The sequence below is a fragment of the Pelophylax lessonae genome (genome assembly GCF_965119305.1).
Source record: "Pelophylax lessonae genome assembly, chromosome: 1".
Classification (NCBI taxonomy): Eukaryota; Metazoa; Chordata; class Amphibia; order Anura; family Ranidae; genus Pelophylax; species Pelophylax lessonae.
This window is the reverse complement of record NC_138768.1, coordinates 361,578,739-361,596,226: the sequence shown is the minus strand read 5'-3', so window position 1 is coordinate 361,596,226 and position 17,488 is coordinate 361,578,739. Positions and strand designations below refer to the sequence as shown.

Genomic DNA, 17,488 nt, shown 5'->3' with positions numbered 1-17,488 from the left:
TTAGTATGATGCTTCCAACAACCGACTGCAACTTTTCGGCCGAACAGAATCTGGCGTGAAGGCTATAAAATTTTTGTTGGCCATCACCAGAACGGCCGATTGTTCCTCAGTCAGTACAGCATTCGGCCGACAAACAGCAGATGAGCAAGACTGGGCATGCTCAGAAAAGAAAAAACACACAGAAAGTTAACCATCACATGACATCACTTCTGCAGTCGGCTGTTGTTGGCCGACAAAATTCGTGTGCAGTCTTTTGCACTTTTCAACCGACAGGACAGCACCGGACAAAAGACGGCCGATCGTTCGGCCGACAATCGATGCGTGTGTACGGGGCTTTAGTTTTGTTTCTCTGCTTTTTTGTGTCGTACCAATATAAACAAAGAAATCAACATGAGAATGCCTAAACATTTAAAATTGCAACAATTTTCTGGGTGAAGTGTTGCATTATCTGGCAGAAATGCAGGGGTGCCAATATTTTTGGCCATGATTTCAGGAACCTGGCGTGATGAATTATACCATTGGCTCCCAAATCGATAATTCAGCCATATTTAAAAGGTGTGAAGAGATGGGGGAATGACACTTGCTAACATGGACAATCTGTATAGTCTACCAGTCTACCCATGTTTACATACACCAGTAAGCCATAACATTATGACCACTGACAGGTAAAGGGAATATCTTGTTACAATGCAATCTATAAAATTGGTGGGATATATTAAGCAGCAAGTGAACATGTTGTCCATGAAGTTGATGTGACAAAAGCAGAATAAAATGGGCATCGCAGGTTGTTGTGTATGGGGCTGTGAAGCCTATGGTGACCCATGTCCACAGCCAAAAGCTTCTACAATGGTCACATGAATATCAGAACTGGACGACTGAGCAAAGGAAGAAGGTGGCCAGGTCTGATGAATCACATTTTCTTTTACATCGTGTGTGTCACTTACCTGAGGCAGAGATGGCACTAGGATGCAGTATAAGAAGGCAAGTCGCCAGAGGCAGTGTGATGCTTTAGGCAATGTTCTGCCATTCATGTAGATGCTACTTTGGGGTCCATGCCTCAATGGGGTCAGGGCTGTGTTAGCAGAAGGGGACCATACTCCATATTATGTGAATTTTTGTCTTTAGTTTGGCCTTAAGCTGGATACACACTATCCCACTTTTGTGGTTAGATTTCCTTCAGATTTACCTTTTCTATGTAGTGCAAGGGCCTGCCAGATTACATACAAATTGAAAGTGTTTAGGTTTGACCTCATATTATATGGTTTTGGTAAGTCTAAAGGAAAAAGTCTTCAGAAAATCTTATAGTGTGTATGGCCCATTAGACTTAGAGGTTGTGTCTCTGTAGTAGACGATTATAAACTCCAAGGCAAAAAACTGTGTGAAAAAATAAATGTGGTAATCCTCTATGTGGGAAAAAGTGCAGTGTGTACAGTATATGTAAAATTAGTAATTTGCATAGAGTAGAGGATACTGCAGTTGGTTTTCCTTGAAATCACAAGGGTTTTTTTTTCTTTCTTAAAAAAAATAACATTTTAGTAATAAATGTTCTTCAAAATGTAGACCTTTTTTGAAGACTGCTGACATTTCTATTTAGGTAAATATTAAGTTACTAAGTAACCTTACACTTTTCTAAAGAAAAAAAACGTATAATTGGAGAGCTGAAAAATCCTCGGTGCTAGCATAAAGTGCTGCTTTCAGAGTCCCAGCTACTGCCGAGCTCTGTGTTTTCACACATGAATAACGGTGGACTTTCATACAGCTGGTCTCAAGCAGGAACACATCCCGCACTATGGCTGTGTGTATGTATATATGTAGAACATATGTGCTCTGCATTTTATCAGCTCTTAAGACCTGAAGTGAGCATTTAGCCATCTTTTTCCTTAGTTGAGATCTCTCTGTAAGGTTCACGGTCACCAAATTGGGTAACCCTAGCAATCCCCCCCCCCCCCTTTTGACATTGCAATTCCTTTTTTTGCACAACATAGGAAAAAAAGTATAAAATATTGGAAACTTTTGTTTTTTTAGGGCTGGAGTCAGTTAATGGAGAGTTTAACCACTTGCCGACCAAGAGTTTTCCGGCACTTTTTTTTTTTACAAGTTTTAACTTTGTATTTTTTGCTAGAAAATTACTTATTACCAAACATTGTACTTTTTTTATATATATATATCTTTTTTTTTATAGAAGATACCTTAGAGAATAATGCCCCGTACACACGTGCAGATTATCTGAAGACTTTTGTCTGTAGACTTACCAAAACCATATAATATGAGGTCAGACCTAAACACTTTCAATTTGTATGCAATCCGGCAGGCCCTTGCACTACATAGAAAAGGTAAATCTGAAGACAAAAGTCTTCAGATAATCTGCACGTGTGTACGGGGCATTAAATGGCAATTGCTGCACATTTTTTTATATCGCATGGTATTTGTGCAGCGTTTTTGCATAAAAAAAAAAATACACTTTTTAATGAATTGAAAATAAACCAAACACAACATTTACCACAATATGTTTGTATAATTGTGAAAGATATTACACCATGTAAATAGATACTCAACATGTCACTCTATAAACTTGCACACGCTCCTGGAATGGGGACAAACTATGATACTTAAAAATCTCCATAGACGACGCTTTAAAAGCCTTTACAGGTTAAGGCTTCTTTCACAAGGAGCAGACCGTATTGCGATCCGCTCCAGCACTTTTTTTTTTTTCACGGACACGGATGACACTTGTGTCATCCGATCCATATGTCCGCATATCATCCCATCCGTTTGCGGATGATATACGGACATAATGTAGGTCTATGGGGATTGCAAATGTCACCGCTGACATCCGATTTTGCATCCTTTCCGTTTTTTTAACGGAAGAAAAATAGGGTTTTGTTCCGTTCCAAAAAATGGAACCGAACTGAAAGGACGCAAATCGGATGTCAGCGGATGGTCATCCGCTGACATCCGCAATCCCATTGACATTCATTATGTCCGTATATCATCTGCAAACAGATGGGGTGATATACAGACACACGGAGCGCCCGTGTGAAAGGGGCCTAATAGTTATAGAGGAGGTCTAGTGGTAAAATTATTGCTCTTGCTTGACTACCTCATGTGGGGGGTGAATTTATATGCATGCATGACTTAAGTATTCGTTCATTCCTGCGCACAAGCATAGAGAGTTGAAGTGGCTTTAAATGTTTGTTCTTTTTTTTTACTTTTAATCCTATTGCAAGGAATATTAACATCCTTTGTAATAAAAATAAGGATGACAGGTCTAAAAGTCCCCAAATCTCTTTTTTATCTTTTTTAAAGCAAAAGGTTAAAAAAAAAAGTCATAGTCGATCAAAGAGTATCTAGTCTTTGATTACCTGTAGGAGCAGCCGGCCGCACCGTCGGATTATTTTTCGGGCAAACCAGCAGAAATGATAAGCCTGAGAAACAGAGGGGCATCCCCTCCTGCCATCTCGGAAAGCATCATGAGAAAGCTGGCTGCAAACAAATTATCCCAGGGTTATGGCTGATATCTTTAGCCATAATCCCAGTAAACCCAGTAAAACCACTTACAAACTTTTTAAATGCATATTGTGGTCGGCAAGTGGTTAACGAGGACCTGGACTCTTGATACAATGCCCAAGAAAAGCAAGTAGATAGCAAAGGACTTATAAGTCTTGCTGCTACTGATATTTTCATCATTACTGACGTACTATTCAATGCCGTGACGTGACTTACCATGTCTTGTTCTGCACTGTGTCTCTTTGTAAAGGTGACCATCTTGGTAAAGTTATGAGGTTTGGCTTCCTCATGTTATAGCTGTCTCCTGATGATTGGTGATCTCATATTTTGCAGGGGAATGATCAAAACACAGCAGATGGGCCTAACAAAGCACAGATCCACAAAAGACATGAAGCAGAAAAAAGGGGCATGCTGGGAAGATTTCTCTCCAGCATGCAGAACAGTATTGACCTCACTAGATCTCCTTAGGTTAGCAGTCAGAAGCCGCAGAGCCTTTGATCTCACACAGCAGATAAACCGTGATGAGTCTATGCACAGCATTGCCAAGTTTTGTCAGAAGTTTGCCAATTTCCTTTCAGTTTACATTATGGTGACACTTTGACACACAGTGTGTCTTTATTCTGCATTAAGGTGTGCTTTTTTTTTATTATTTATATATATATATATATATATATATATATATATATATATATATATATATATATATATATATATTATAAATAAATTCATACTTTCTAAAGATAATCCAAAGTTAAATAGAAAATGATCCAACTAGGATATTAAATAGGTTTTGAGTGAGCCACGCTGCAGTTGTGCTAAACCATGCAGAAAAGCTCAGGACAATGTTACATAGTAAACTTGAGACAAAGCGGGTAATGTGGACATTTGACAGGTTGAGAAGGAACAGCTTTTAATCCTTTTTTGTTTTTTCTACTTTTTTTCTTGTGGCAGCATTAGAAAATGAGTCAGAATGAATAACCTTGCTAAATTATACAGTTTCTCAGTGACCAGTTGGGATGGGAATGAAGATAAATAACCAGAGCCAAAGTATTGCAGCCACAGTTCTTATTGCCTTATTTTTTTAATCTGCAAATCTAGGTTTTAAAGAGATTAAAGTAGTTTTAGAGCCTAAACCATTCCTTGTACTTGGAATGGAGAAGGAGCCAGGAGTACCGGTGGCTGACCTGAGAAGAGGAGGATTGGGGCTACTCTGTGCAATCTTCGGTTTTTAGGCACTTTCTGTAGCTGATTTAGTGCATCTTCTTTATCTTTGAAATATTGTTCCAGTTTACAAAGGAACTTTTTTTCTCTAATCATCTTCCAAGGCAGCATCTGAGAGATAGGTTCCTGCCACCTGAAACAGAAAACACAATAGTCCACCATTATAAAAATGTCAGTCATACCTTCTGCCTCAGTTTGGGGTTTCCTCCGGATCCACAGGAGCTGCAACTGTTATTTTTCAGTCTCTGTGCTAAATTGCAGGAGGCTCCCTGGCCAGCCTCCCATCCAGCTCAGCGTCGGCTCCTATCCAGGTCAGCGTGGGCAGGATAGGTCAGGGGCAGCACAGTGGGGCAAGCTGGCCCCGCCTGAGGTTTCATCCCCCCAGCTGTCAAGATGCCTGTGGAAACCAACCCCCCCACCCTAAACCGCATCTGGAGCTAGCAACCCTGTCGATCTTCTACGCTAATTCCTGCTAGCCACAGTTATCCTTCCAGCTGGAACACTTGTAGAGCGAGGTGCGCCCCCGCATACAGTACCCCTGGTTCTTCCCCCCCTTTGGGTGCCAGTCCAGGCTGACCACGTCGGCATTCCTTGCTCCTCGTCCACACTGTTGGAGGAGCCAGATGGCGGCGACCAGAGCTTCATAACACTTCCGGTGACAGGCTTCTTGTCCGCAGCCATCTTGGGGAAGGCGGCCGATAGAGCGGGAAACGTCCGCTGACATCACTTCCAGGCGGCGCGTTTGTCAAAATGGAAATTCACAAAATTTTACTAAAACAAGCAGAAGATACATGGACACCCCTCCCCACTCTACATTTTAAAGAGGCTGTAAACCAATAAAAAAATTTTTTTTTTCAACCTGAACGCGAAACACATAATGAGTTAGTATGCATCGCATACTAGCTCATTATGAAATACTTTCCTTAGAACGAGTCCCGCCGTGCCACCCACTTATCTGTATGGGATCGCGGCACCTGGCCATCTGATTGGCCGGAGCCGTGGTGACGTCACTCCCACGCACGGCGACGGTCACGGCACGGGGCTCTGAAGGAACGGCACCAGCGGCCTTTCCTTTGGAGCGCATGCGCCAGTGAGGTCACTGGCTGCATGTAAGGAAAATATATCTCCTAAACGGTACATGTTTAGGAGATATTTACAGTACCTATAGGTAAGCCTTATCATAGGCTTACCTATAGATAAAAGTTGCAGAGGAGGGTTTACTTCCTCTTTAAATACACAGCTCCTCCTTTTTGGCATCTTTCACGCCCAGGATCTTCTCAAAGATAATGGCAGAAGCCTTAAAAAAACCTAAGACAGCAAGGCATAGGAGTAGTGCCATATCTAGACGATCGACTATTCTTTGCCGAATCAGCAGACAGGCTGGATGCCAATCTACACAAGAGCATATCTTACTTGCCGGGCTTAGGGTGGATTGTGAACGAACAAAAATCACAACTAACACCAAGCCAGAGAGTCAAATACTTGGGCTACATAGTACTAGATGCCAAAAAAAGTCGAAAAGATCAAGGAAGCGATAGTATGCCTGATAGAGACCAAAGTCATGACCATCAGACGGGGCATGGCAGTGATGGGACTAATGATGTCCTCAATCCTGGCCATCGCCTGGGCTCAGCTCTATATGAGACCTTTACAAAATCACATTTTACGGAGTCTGGGGGGTGCCTGAGGTGGCTCTGTTTGCGGCAAAAAATATGGAGCTCCCTAAATTCTTTTCTCTAAACCCTACAGATGGGAATATCGGGGTGGATGCGTTCAATCAAAGCTGGGCTCCCCATCTGTGTTATGCATCCCCCCCAACTGGCCTAATTCCAACGTTGGTACAAAATATCAAGGAAGAAAAGGCTACGTTGATACTTATTGCACCCCATTGGCCTCAGAGACCATGGTTCAGTCACTTAAAAAACCTCAGTATTCAGCCTCATCTAAAACTTCCAGACGTGCGGAACCTCCTATCGCAAAGGGCCAGTCAACCACCCGAAGCACAAGGTCATGGAGCTTTCGACCTGGTTCCTGAAAGAGTTACAGAACAAACAGGGTGATTGACACCATCTTAGCCAGCAGAAAACATGCGACTAGAGCCATCTAGGAAAAAGTGAGGAAAAGGTTTGTCTTCTGGTATTAGAAAACAAAGGAGACCCCGACAAGGGAACTATTTCAGCAATCTTAGATTTTTTTTACAAGAAGGAGCAGACCAGGGCATTTCCCATAACACTTTGAAGGTTCATGTGAAATGTGAAATAAATAAAATTAAAACCCGCGCTGCTGGTGTTGAATAATTGTGTTAAATTGATGAATAAATAAATTAGTGAAGCTGCTGTGCATCTAAGTAAATCTTAGAAAAATGTGAAATATAAATTAATACAGCGCTAGCATTCCATAAAAATATAAAACTAATTTGATAAATATGTATAAATAACCATGTTTTGTGTATACAAATAATACAATAATATTACAATTCCTAATCGTGATATATCCAATAAAGTGCAAAGTGAATGGTATTAAAATAGAATCCAATAGATATTAACCACTTTACCACCGGAGGATTTTGCTGTCTTCCGTCCAGGCCACTTTTTGCGATTCGGCGCTGTGCGAATTTAACTGACAATTGCGCGGTCGTGCGACGCCGTACCCAAACGAAATTTACGTCCTTTTTTTTCCCACAAACAGAGCTTTCTTTTGGTGGTATTTGATCACCTATGTGATTTTTACTTTTTGCGCTATAAACAAAAAAATCGCGTTTATTTTGAAAAAATAACAATATTTTTCACATTTTTTTTTTTATGAAAATTCCCCCCCCCCCCCCCCCAAAAAAATGTAAAAATCAAATTTTTTTTTAAATTTTTGGCCAATTTGTTTTCTGCTACATATGTTTGGTAAAAAAAATCACGATAAGCGTATTTTGATTGGTTTGCGCAAAAGTGATTGCGTTTACTAACTACGGCAAAGATTTCTGTCATTTTTGTTTTTTTTTTAACGTGTAATGGCGGCGATCTGCGATTTTTTTTTTTTTTTTTTTTTTTTTTTGCGGGACTGCGACATTGCGGCGGACAGATCGGACCCTTGACTGACATTTTTGACACTTTTGGGGGTACCAGTGATATTACTGCAGTAATCAGTGCTATATATATGCACTGTTACTGTCAAAATGACACTGGCAGTGAAGGGGTTAATTTTATTGGAGAGGGAGGGGTTAATGTATGCCTGGTGCTTACTGACGTGTGCGGGGGGAGGTGACTTTGTGAGAAAGGGACAGATCGGATGTCCAGCTATGCTGAACACTCCGATCTGTCACTCCCTGTCACTATGGAGATCCGCCCGCTGTGTTTACACACAGCGGGCGGATCTCCAGACTCGATCCCCGACGATCGGGTAAGAGCAGCGGCGATCGCCGCTGCTCCTCCCCTGGCCAGACTCCCGCTGTGAATGAAAACAGCGGGAGCGCCCCTCCGGCGGCGTGCGAGCGCCGCCTACAGGGGGAGGAGTCCAGCGACGTAGGTCTACGTCGCTGGATGGGATCGTGGCAAAGTGCCGCAGTAGCCTCCATGTGAGCGGAGGTAAAGTGGTTAAATAGATAAAACAGTCCTTAGGAGTTATGTGTCCAAATAAAAGTGCTCAAGTGCAGTAAACCGATCATTCAAACGGTGCTCAAGTGAGTGTCCAGACCCTCTAGGTTCCCTACTCACCACAAATATGAGTATCAAACGCTTGATAAGATCAAAGGTGGCTTTGGCAACTCAGCTCTTGATATAGGATTTCCAGGATTGAAGATGCCTAGTATGGGATCACTCCAACTGAAGGCTCCGCTTTCCCAGATGTAAGAAAAAAAGGGGACCAATAGTGTAGAAAGTTTTGGCTATTTTATTCCCCCAAAGCAATAAAACATACTTGCAAGCTTAACAGAAAAAAACAGCATGTAAAACAGATCTGCAGATATACCTGGGGACCCTAAACATTGCCTTCTGGGCATTCTGGACCTACAAGTGGAAGACAGATACCTGCGGCAGGCGGCCTCCCGCGCCCTGTTCCAAGCTCGCCTACTTATATTGCGGCAATGGACTGCACCTGAACCTCCGACCTTTAGGATGTGGTTAGAGCAGATGGGGGGCACTCTCAGAATGGAAAAAGTTATATACCAACATAGGGGCTCTCCACAAAAATTCTCTAAAATATGGGGTAATTGGTTGAATTGCCCGGGAATGGCTCCTAATGACCTCATCCTGGACCGTTTATTATCTTAATTGTGTGAAGATGAGTTGGGGTCGCTGTGGGATGACGGTTTGTTCCATTGGGGGTGGACTGGAGGGCAGTGATATTGTAATTGGCATTGTTGTTGGGGGTTGCCTGATTAGGGGGGAATGTGACGTATTTGTTATGCATGGTAATGGTGATTTCTTGCTATTCTGCCTGAACCCTGTAATGTTGTTTACCGTTGTGATGTGAATTTCTCTCAATAAAGACATTCTGATTTAAAAAAAAAAACATCTGCAATCGCGGTGGACGCCGCTACAGGCGTGCGTTCCACTGAGATCCAGGAAGCAAACTGGAAGTGACGATGCGTTCCAGCCGTACCGGAAGTTACGTCAACGCGTTTCACCCGCCTATTGGGCGTTTTCAAAGGGTGTTGATACACCATTTTGTTGATACACCAGTGATTTATGGACTTTTTTTATGTGTATACATTTTTTCCACTTCACTTTTTTCCTATACATTTGTGTATGGGTATTTATTTTGTCACATTTATTAGCGCACCAGACCATTTTTTCATCATGTTTTTTGGATAGCATAGGGAAGGGTTAACACCCCTGTAACATTTGTTTTGCTGTGTATAACCCTGTTCAGAAGATTTCACCTCACTTTCTGTCCCTATGACAACTGGATTTTGAAAATTTTGGGTTGTTTTGGAAACAAGGATTAGTGATAAAGCTTCAGTGGAGACACCTTTTTCCCATGAGAACTCTTACAGGAGAGAATTTCCCTTCCTAGGGGTAGATTTCTCCTAATTGCCTGTTGTCTCCCTCCGTTTGTAAGTAGGAGTCCTTTTGTAAGTCGGATGTTTGTAACCCTGGGACCGCCTGTACCAGTCAGTATTCGCACAAAATCGTTAGGCTTCTGCTAGAAAGCTGAACATGAAGAGGAACTTCATCTTTCAGCATGACAACGACCCAAAGCATACATATAAATCAACAAAGGAATGGTTTCACCAGAAGTAGATTAAAGTTTTGAAATGGCCCAGTCAGAACCTGAATCTGACAGATTTGGAGTGTTTTTGCAAAGAAGAGTGGGCAAATAGTGCCAAGTCAAGATGTGCCATTGTGATAGACTCCTACCCAAAAAGACTGAGTGCTGTAAAAAAATCAAAAAATGATTCAACAAAGTATTAGTTTAAGGGTTTGCACAACTATGCAACCATATTCTTTTATTTTTACTTCCCTCCACCTAAAAGATTTCAGTTTATAGTTGAATTGAGTTGTACAGTTTATAGGTCACAATAAAGGTGGAAAAAGTTCTGAAATGAGTTACAGCGGAGATCGAAAGTTTGGACACCCCAGGTAAAAATTTGTATTAATGTGCATAAAGAAGCAAAGGAAAGATGGAAAAATCTCAAAGGCATCAAATTACAGATTATACATTCTTATAATAGGTCAACAAAAGTTTGATTTTATTTCCATCATTTACACTTTCAAAATAACAGCAAACAAAAAAATGGTGTCTGCAAAAGTTTGGGCACCCTGCAGAGTTAATATCTTGTACTGCCCCCTTTAGCAAGTATCACAGCTTGTAAACACCTTTTTGTAGCCAGCCAAGTCTTTCAATTCTTTCAAAGGTATCTTTGCCCATTCTTCTTTACAAAAGTCTTCCAGTTCTTTGAGATTTCTGGGCTGTCTGTCACGCACTGCTCTTTTAAGGTCTATCCATAGATTTTCAATTATGTTGAGGTCAGGAGATTGTGAAGGCCATGGCAAAACCTTCAGTTTACGCCTCTTGATGTAATCCCCATGGATTTTGAGGTGTGTTTAGGATCAATATCCATTTGTAGAAGCCATCCTCTAACTTCAGCTTTTTCACAGATGGCATCAAGTTACCATACAAAATTTGCTGAAATTTTATTGAATCCATTTTTCCTTCTACTCGTGAGATGTTCCCTGTGCCACTGGCTGCAATACAACCCCAAAGCATGATTGATCCACCCCCATGCTTAACAGTTGGACAGAGGTTCTTTTCATTAAAATCTGTGCCCCTTCTTCTCCAAACGTACCTTTGCTCATTCCGGCCAAAAAGTTAAATTTTAACCTCATCGGTCCACCGAACTTGTTTCCAAAATGCATACGGCTTGTCTATATGTTCATTTGCAAAGTTCAAACGCTGATTTTTGTGGTGAGGACGTAGAAGAGGTTTTCTTCTGATGACTCTTCCATGAAGACCATATTTGTACAAGTATCTCTTTATAGTGGAATAGTGTACCACAACTCCAGTGTCTGCCAGATCTTTCTGGAGGGATCGTGCAGTCGAACGTGGGTTTTGAATTGTTTTTCTCACAATCCTGCGAGCTGTTCTGTCTGATATTTTTCTTGGTCTTCCAGATCTTGCTTTAACTTTCACTGTTCCTTTATCAGTGCCATTTCTTAATTACATGCCGAACAGAGGATATTGACATCTGAAAACGCTTTGCGATCTTCTTATAGCCTTCTCCAGCTTTGTGAGTGTCAACTATTTTCAGTTTCAGTTTTCTAGACCACTGCTTAGAAGATCCCATGGTGCTGATTGTTGGGGATTGACATCACCTGGTCTTCCCAGATGATGATTGAGAACAATCCATGACACTGGCAGGTCTCATCCTTTCAAAGGGGGCAGTGAATGCTATAAATTCTGCAGGGTGCCCAAACTTTTGCAGACGCCATTTTTTTTGTTTTCTGTCATTTTGAAAGTGTCAATGATGGAAATAAAATCCAACTTTTGTTGACATTTTATAAGAATGTCTAATCTGTAATTTGATGCCTTTTTGGAGATTTTCCTTCTTTCCTTGGCTTCTTTATGCACATTAATACACATTTTTACCTGGGGTGCCCAAACTTTCAATCTCCACTGTATTTGTCTAACTTTTTGACATCACAGAAATCATCTGACATTTTAACAGGGGTGTGTAGACCTTTTATATTCACTGTGTATATGTATGTGTATATAGATCTATCCTTCCTTTCCATACACTTTTTTTAAGCTTGTGTAATAAATTTGTCATTTTAGCTTTTAAATTCTGATCAAATCTTAAAGTAAAAATAAATGCAAGGGTTATGTGTGGACAGGATTGTCAGCAGAGCTAATGTATAAAAATTGAGGAAGGAAATGTGAAGTCACAGCTCACTGAAACCATTCTTTGACTAGAAAAATGACCGCTAGAACAAAGTTGTGTGTAGAGATACAACTAAGTTGCTGAAAACTGTAAGTTGCTTTTTCTTCTTTTTTTTTACTAACACAGATTTAGATAGATTTGTGTACAATATTTGAGACAAATAGGCCTTTTGTGTACATAGAAAAAGTCTTAGATCTTTGAATTCAGCTCATGAAAAATGTGATCAAAAACAAAAGTATTGCGTTTTTATAATTTTGTTCAATGTACTTTTTATGTTGCATGATTTGATTCATATTTACTAAATTATTTGTGAATCTTTGCTCAACAAATATGAGTGAAAATTCTCTTTATTCATCCAATCAAGTGAAAAACCAATTCCTGTGTTTTTTTTTTTTTTTTTTGCACGCAATTAGGTATTCAAAGTACACACAGCTACAGGTTGAGTGAACTTTCCCTTTAAAGATGAACTATGGGGAAAATTCAAAACTCCCCCTGCAGTGGGACACCCCATACACTGCAAGAGTTGAATGCTATTTTTATTTCTAGGAAACCATTAAAAAGCATTACTTTGCTCCCCTGGCACCCGGCACTCATCTCTTTCCTATGATTCTCTGGATAATGGGGGGGGGGGGGGGGCGCTGCTTCCTTATTTACAATGAAGGGCTGCTAGTCAGCTAAGCATGTTAAAAAAAATGCATTTAAAGGTACCCTAGGCAAAAAGAACCATATATAGGAGTAAAGTCTCATTCATTGCATTAAAGGTTTACTTTAAAAAAAAAAAAGAAATTAAAAAGCCAATGGCTCCCGCTGCTGTCAGCCAAGCCCATGAGAGAAGAGCTGTTGCAGAGCGCACTGCGCTGGACCAAGTTTATACTCGGGTGAGTATTTTAGGGGCTGTGGTGGGAGCTGCACATAAGTTTTTTACTTTTTAATGCGTAGAAAAAAACTTTTACCTTTACAAGCACTATTAAGAGCATTAATCATTGACTTTAAATGCCAAATTAATAATGTAGAAATAATTTTTGAAAATGTGTACATGTCCCCTTTTTGTCCCTGTAGCTGCTGTTGTTTTTTTTTTTTTTTTTTTTTTTTTTTTTTAGTATTTCCTGGATGGTATAAACTTTGGCTATGCATTCTGCCCATCAGTTTTTATTTTTTTATCTTTTGCAGACCTGCTTCAGAAACCGTAATCCAACAGCTGTTCAGCACAGTTTGTCCTGTACACACAGGGATGAATGCCGGGCTACATTTGCCGGTTTAATAACCGGCTGACATTCGGCCCATGTGTATGGCAGCTGGTCGGACAGAAGCCGACCATTTGGCCAGCTTCTGTCAGATGAGCATGCTGGAAAACCAGCAGCCGATCAGCACTCTCAGCCAATGGCTGAGAACGCTGCTCTGAGTTTTCTGGCAGGTGGGGGGGGGGGTGGGGGGCGGTCAGAACACAACAGCTCAGTGGGGGAGATCGCTGTACTAATGTCAGATCATTAGTACAGTGGCTCTGACCGGAGCTGGCGTTTTTTTTCTGTTTAAGCCAGCGTGTAGTGTGTACCAGGCTTTAGTCTGCATCATCTAGTGGTTAGCAGGGAGGAACAGGCTTGTCTAAAGGATTGTCGGAGATGTGTTCTTTCACCTCTAATTACTTACATTTGAATGGTGGCTACTATTGGAACTTGAAGCTCCTTACACGTGGCATTTCAAAATGGGATGCAATGATGTAATCTCATTCAACATGTAAATATGTTTAGATAAATAGATCTATATAGGGAGGGCTTAGTTTACAAATGCAGCATCAATTTAGTTAAAAGACACTGATGTATGTGTTTGCTTTTTCTTTTTCTGTTTTTTAAATGATTTAATCTTAAATCTAACCATAGTTTATTTTTCTGTTTCAGGAGATGCTTGGCCCGTACTGTTTAAAATTACACTTTTGCAGCTGATATTTGGTGACGACGACAACTAGGCTGTACAAGATAGTCTTCTCCATTATACTTTTTTCTCATGTTAAAGTGCTCAGTTAAATTTTGAAATGCTGAGAAGAAAACTCCGCCATTGTAAAGTGAATTGCGTAAGCCTATTCGTCTTTATAGCTCTTACGGCTGTGACTCTTACGCTGTTTAAGAACCACAACAAAACTCTGTTTTTTAGCAAAAGAAACTTGGAGTTGGTAGAAAACCAAAACCATGTCAACTGCACCAAAATCATTAAGGGGGACATTGAGGAAATTCAGACTGCCAAACTGGAACTGCTAAGAGTGGATTACAAAAAAAGCCACAGCAGGCTGACTGAAAAAGACTTAATCAATATGACAAAAGACTGCAACTCATTTACTAGAAACCGTAAATATATTCTATATCCCCTTAGTCAGGAGGAGAGTGAATTTCCTATAGCCTATTCAATAGTGGTTCACCATAAAATTGACATGCTGGAAAGACTTTTACGCAGCATTTATATGCCTCAGAACTACTACTGCATCCACGTTGATAAAAAGTCTTCGGAATCCTTTTTGTCCGCAGTGAGGGCAATTGCATCTTGCTTTGAAAATGTCTTTATTGCATCAGAGCTAGAGAATGTCGTGTATGCATCTTGGACTCGGGTTCAAGCTGATCTCAACTGCATGAAAGATCTATATAACGCCAATGCACAATGGAAGTACTTAATAAATCTTTGTGGCATGGATTTCCCAATAAAGACCAACAGGGAAATGGTGCAAATGTTAAAAGCGTTAAAAGGAGAGAACAGTCTTGAAACTGAAAAGATGCCAGCGCACAAAGAAAGCAGATGGCGAAAACACTATGACATAGAAACTAGTGGTATTCATAAAACAGAAATTGACAAAGAACCTCCACCTTTTCACATTCCAGTATTTTCTGGCAGTGCCTACTTTGTTGTCAGTAGGGCATTTGTTGGACATGTTTTGGAAAGTAAAAAAGCTAGAACGTTTTTAGAATGGTCCAAGGATACCTATAGCCCGGATGAATTTTTGTGGGCTACCCTACATAGAATTCCAGAAGTGCCTGGATCCGTCCCTGCAAATAGTAAATATGATGTATCTGACATGAATTCCATAGCCAGGTTTGTGAAATGGGAATATTGGGAAGGAGATGTCAACAAGGGTGCCCCGTATCCTCCATGCAGTGGGACCCATATTCGCTCAGTTTGTGTCTTCGGTGCGGGGGACTTACAGTTCATGTTGAAGCAGCACCACTTGTTTGCTAACAAATTTGATGTTGATGTGGACCCCAATGCTATTCAGTGCCTGGAAGAACATTTAAGACAAAAAGCTTTGAATCCAGATGGACACACTTGAGCTGTTTATTGGCATACATAGTGCTATAATCCAGGAATGTGTAGTTTTTTTTTTTTGTTTTGTTTTTTTTGATGCGATAAATCAACATTGCAAGTATCAGTAGATTGTAATAGAAATAAATGTACACCTTTTAGCCTATGCACTGTTCCACAGCTGGAAAGATTCATACGATTTTTATTTTAACTCCGTAGGAGTTGCAGTGCAATAAAATCCCAGCTGCATTTCATATCCTCATGTCAGATTGAGGCATTATTTATAGTTGTGACTGTTTTTAGATTATGTTGACAAGGTTAGGTAGATTATAACAACCAAAGAAAATATCTCCATATCCCGGCACATTTTTGTTTAAAATATTTATATGGAGCACTTGTTACCCATCTGAATGTTTCCCATGAAAATTGACCTTTTATGTATTACGTGCAGTGTCTGATCTACTACCATTATGGACCATTGTTGGGTATTGCCAAAACTTAGCTGCCTGTCATACCATGCATTCTTGGAGAAATTGATTTGTTAGGAACATCAACAGTCATTTCCTGAAACATTTTTCAACAGTCATACAAACTGCAGACAGTATCTTTTTTTTTTTTTTTTTTTTTTTCTTCCGTGCAAAAATCTGTTTACTTTCTATCTAAGTTATACATAAAGTTCAAGTCATTTGTTAAGTGCCATCCAGTCAACACTGGTTCCACCCATAATATGCTGTATTTTATCCTAAGACAAGCCAAGCCATAGATGATTTGATTTTCCTTTCCTTCCACCACAGGTGGAGGAAGGAAAGAAAATCTCTTGATTACCCCAGCAACACTGAATGTGTTGCTGGGGGAATCCCTCCCGCAGCGCTATTGTGTTTTGCCAGCGGGGAGCCTTCCCAGACAATGTAAGAAAAAAATCTGACAGGCTGATTGTAGCCAAGTTGATCAATTGATTGACTTGGGTACAACCAGCCTGTCCATAGATGTATGAAATCTTGGCTGTTCATGCTGAACTGGCCAAGATTTGATCCACCTTAGGCTGGCTTAAGGGTTGTAGTCAAACATTTGGACAAAGTAGTCAATTTGCCAAAATTATGTTCGATTCACCTTACTGAAAGAGTTAATCAATGCCAGGTATTCCTTAATGGTAAACCTACTGAGCCTATTAAATGGGAGGAGGACCATCATTCACCCACTTCTGAGTGACCTCTTTTGATTATTCCTGGCTGTGTGTAGCCAGATATTAACATACTGATTTTGCACTGCAACATTTTCTAAGGTGTTCTCCAAAATGGAGTTTATGTACAGGAGAGTTTTTGCTACAGCCAGAATTCATATGTTCATGGATTTATGTGACAAAAAGATAAAAATATTTTATCCAATATGTAACTAACATTTTTATGTATAGCTGATGTAAAAATAGTCTGGTAATTACAGAACCCCTTTTACTAGTGTTTAAATATTCTTGTCAGCTGAAATTTATTTAATACCTGTAAAATGTTGTTTGTTATATTTTGATACACAGTTCATTTTAAGCATTTCAGTCTGGCATCTTTTTTTTTTTTTTTATGTTCCTCCAAATCCAAAGGCCTCTACATTATAGATTTGTATGCAGTGCACCTTTTCCTCAGGGCATTTTTTAGTATCGTTAAGTGCCTGTCCAATGTTCATATGAAGAATATTCTATATTTTTCTACAAAATTAAGCACCTTTATTTTTCTGGGTCATGATTGTCAAAATGGGTACTGTACATTAAATTTAAATGGTTTTGATGCTGATTGAATAAAGCCAAAACTTGCTTAAATTGCATGAAGTGTCATATTATTTACATTCCCTACCAGAGTTCATAATATTTGTTGACCATTTTTTTTTTTTGTTCCTCCTATATCATTGCGTGTTTCATGAGTCACTATGTGCATTAAAACAATAAAAATGGACATTTTCAGTTAGAAATTGAATATTTTGAATTTTCCTTAATCTCAGACCAGGGAAGACCCTAATTGCTTAGTGTATCTAGGATTTGGTGCCTCCAGACTGCACACAAAACAATTTGGTAACAAATAAAGCACATTTTATTGCTTGTTACTTTTAGTTTCTCTTCAGTGC

At 40.0% G+C, this 17,488-nt stretch overlaps 1 protein-coding gene across 1 annotated transcript in view; it reads left to right on the top strand.

Moving 5' to 3' along the window:
• Positions 1 to 15,453, top strand: part of GCNT1 (glucosaminyl (N-acetyl) transferase 1) — a 57,014-nt gene extending 41,561 nt beyond the window's left edge. The window contains exon 2 of the mRNA XM_082244079.1: positions 13,993 to 15,453. Coding sequence (XP_082100205.1) covers positions 14,127 to 15,407 — 1,281 coding nt within the window. The 5' untranslated portion in view covers positions 13,993 to 14,126 and the 3' untranslated portion in view covers positions 15,408 to 15,453. The remainder of the gene's footprint in view (positions 1 to 13,992) is intronic.
• Positions 15,454 to 17,488: the final 2,035 nt, after the last annotated feature.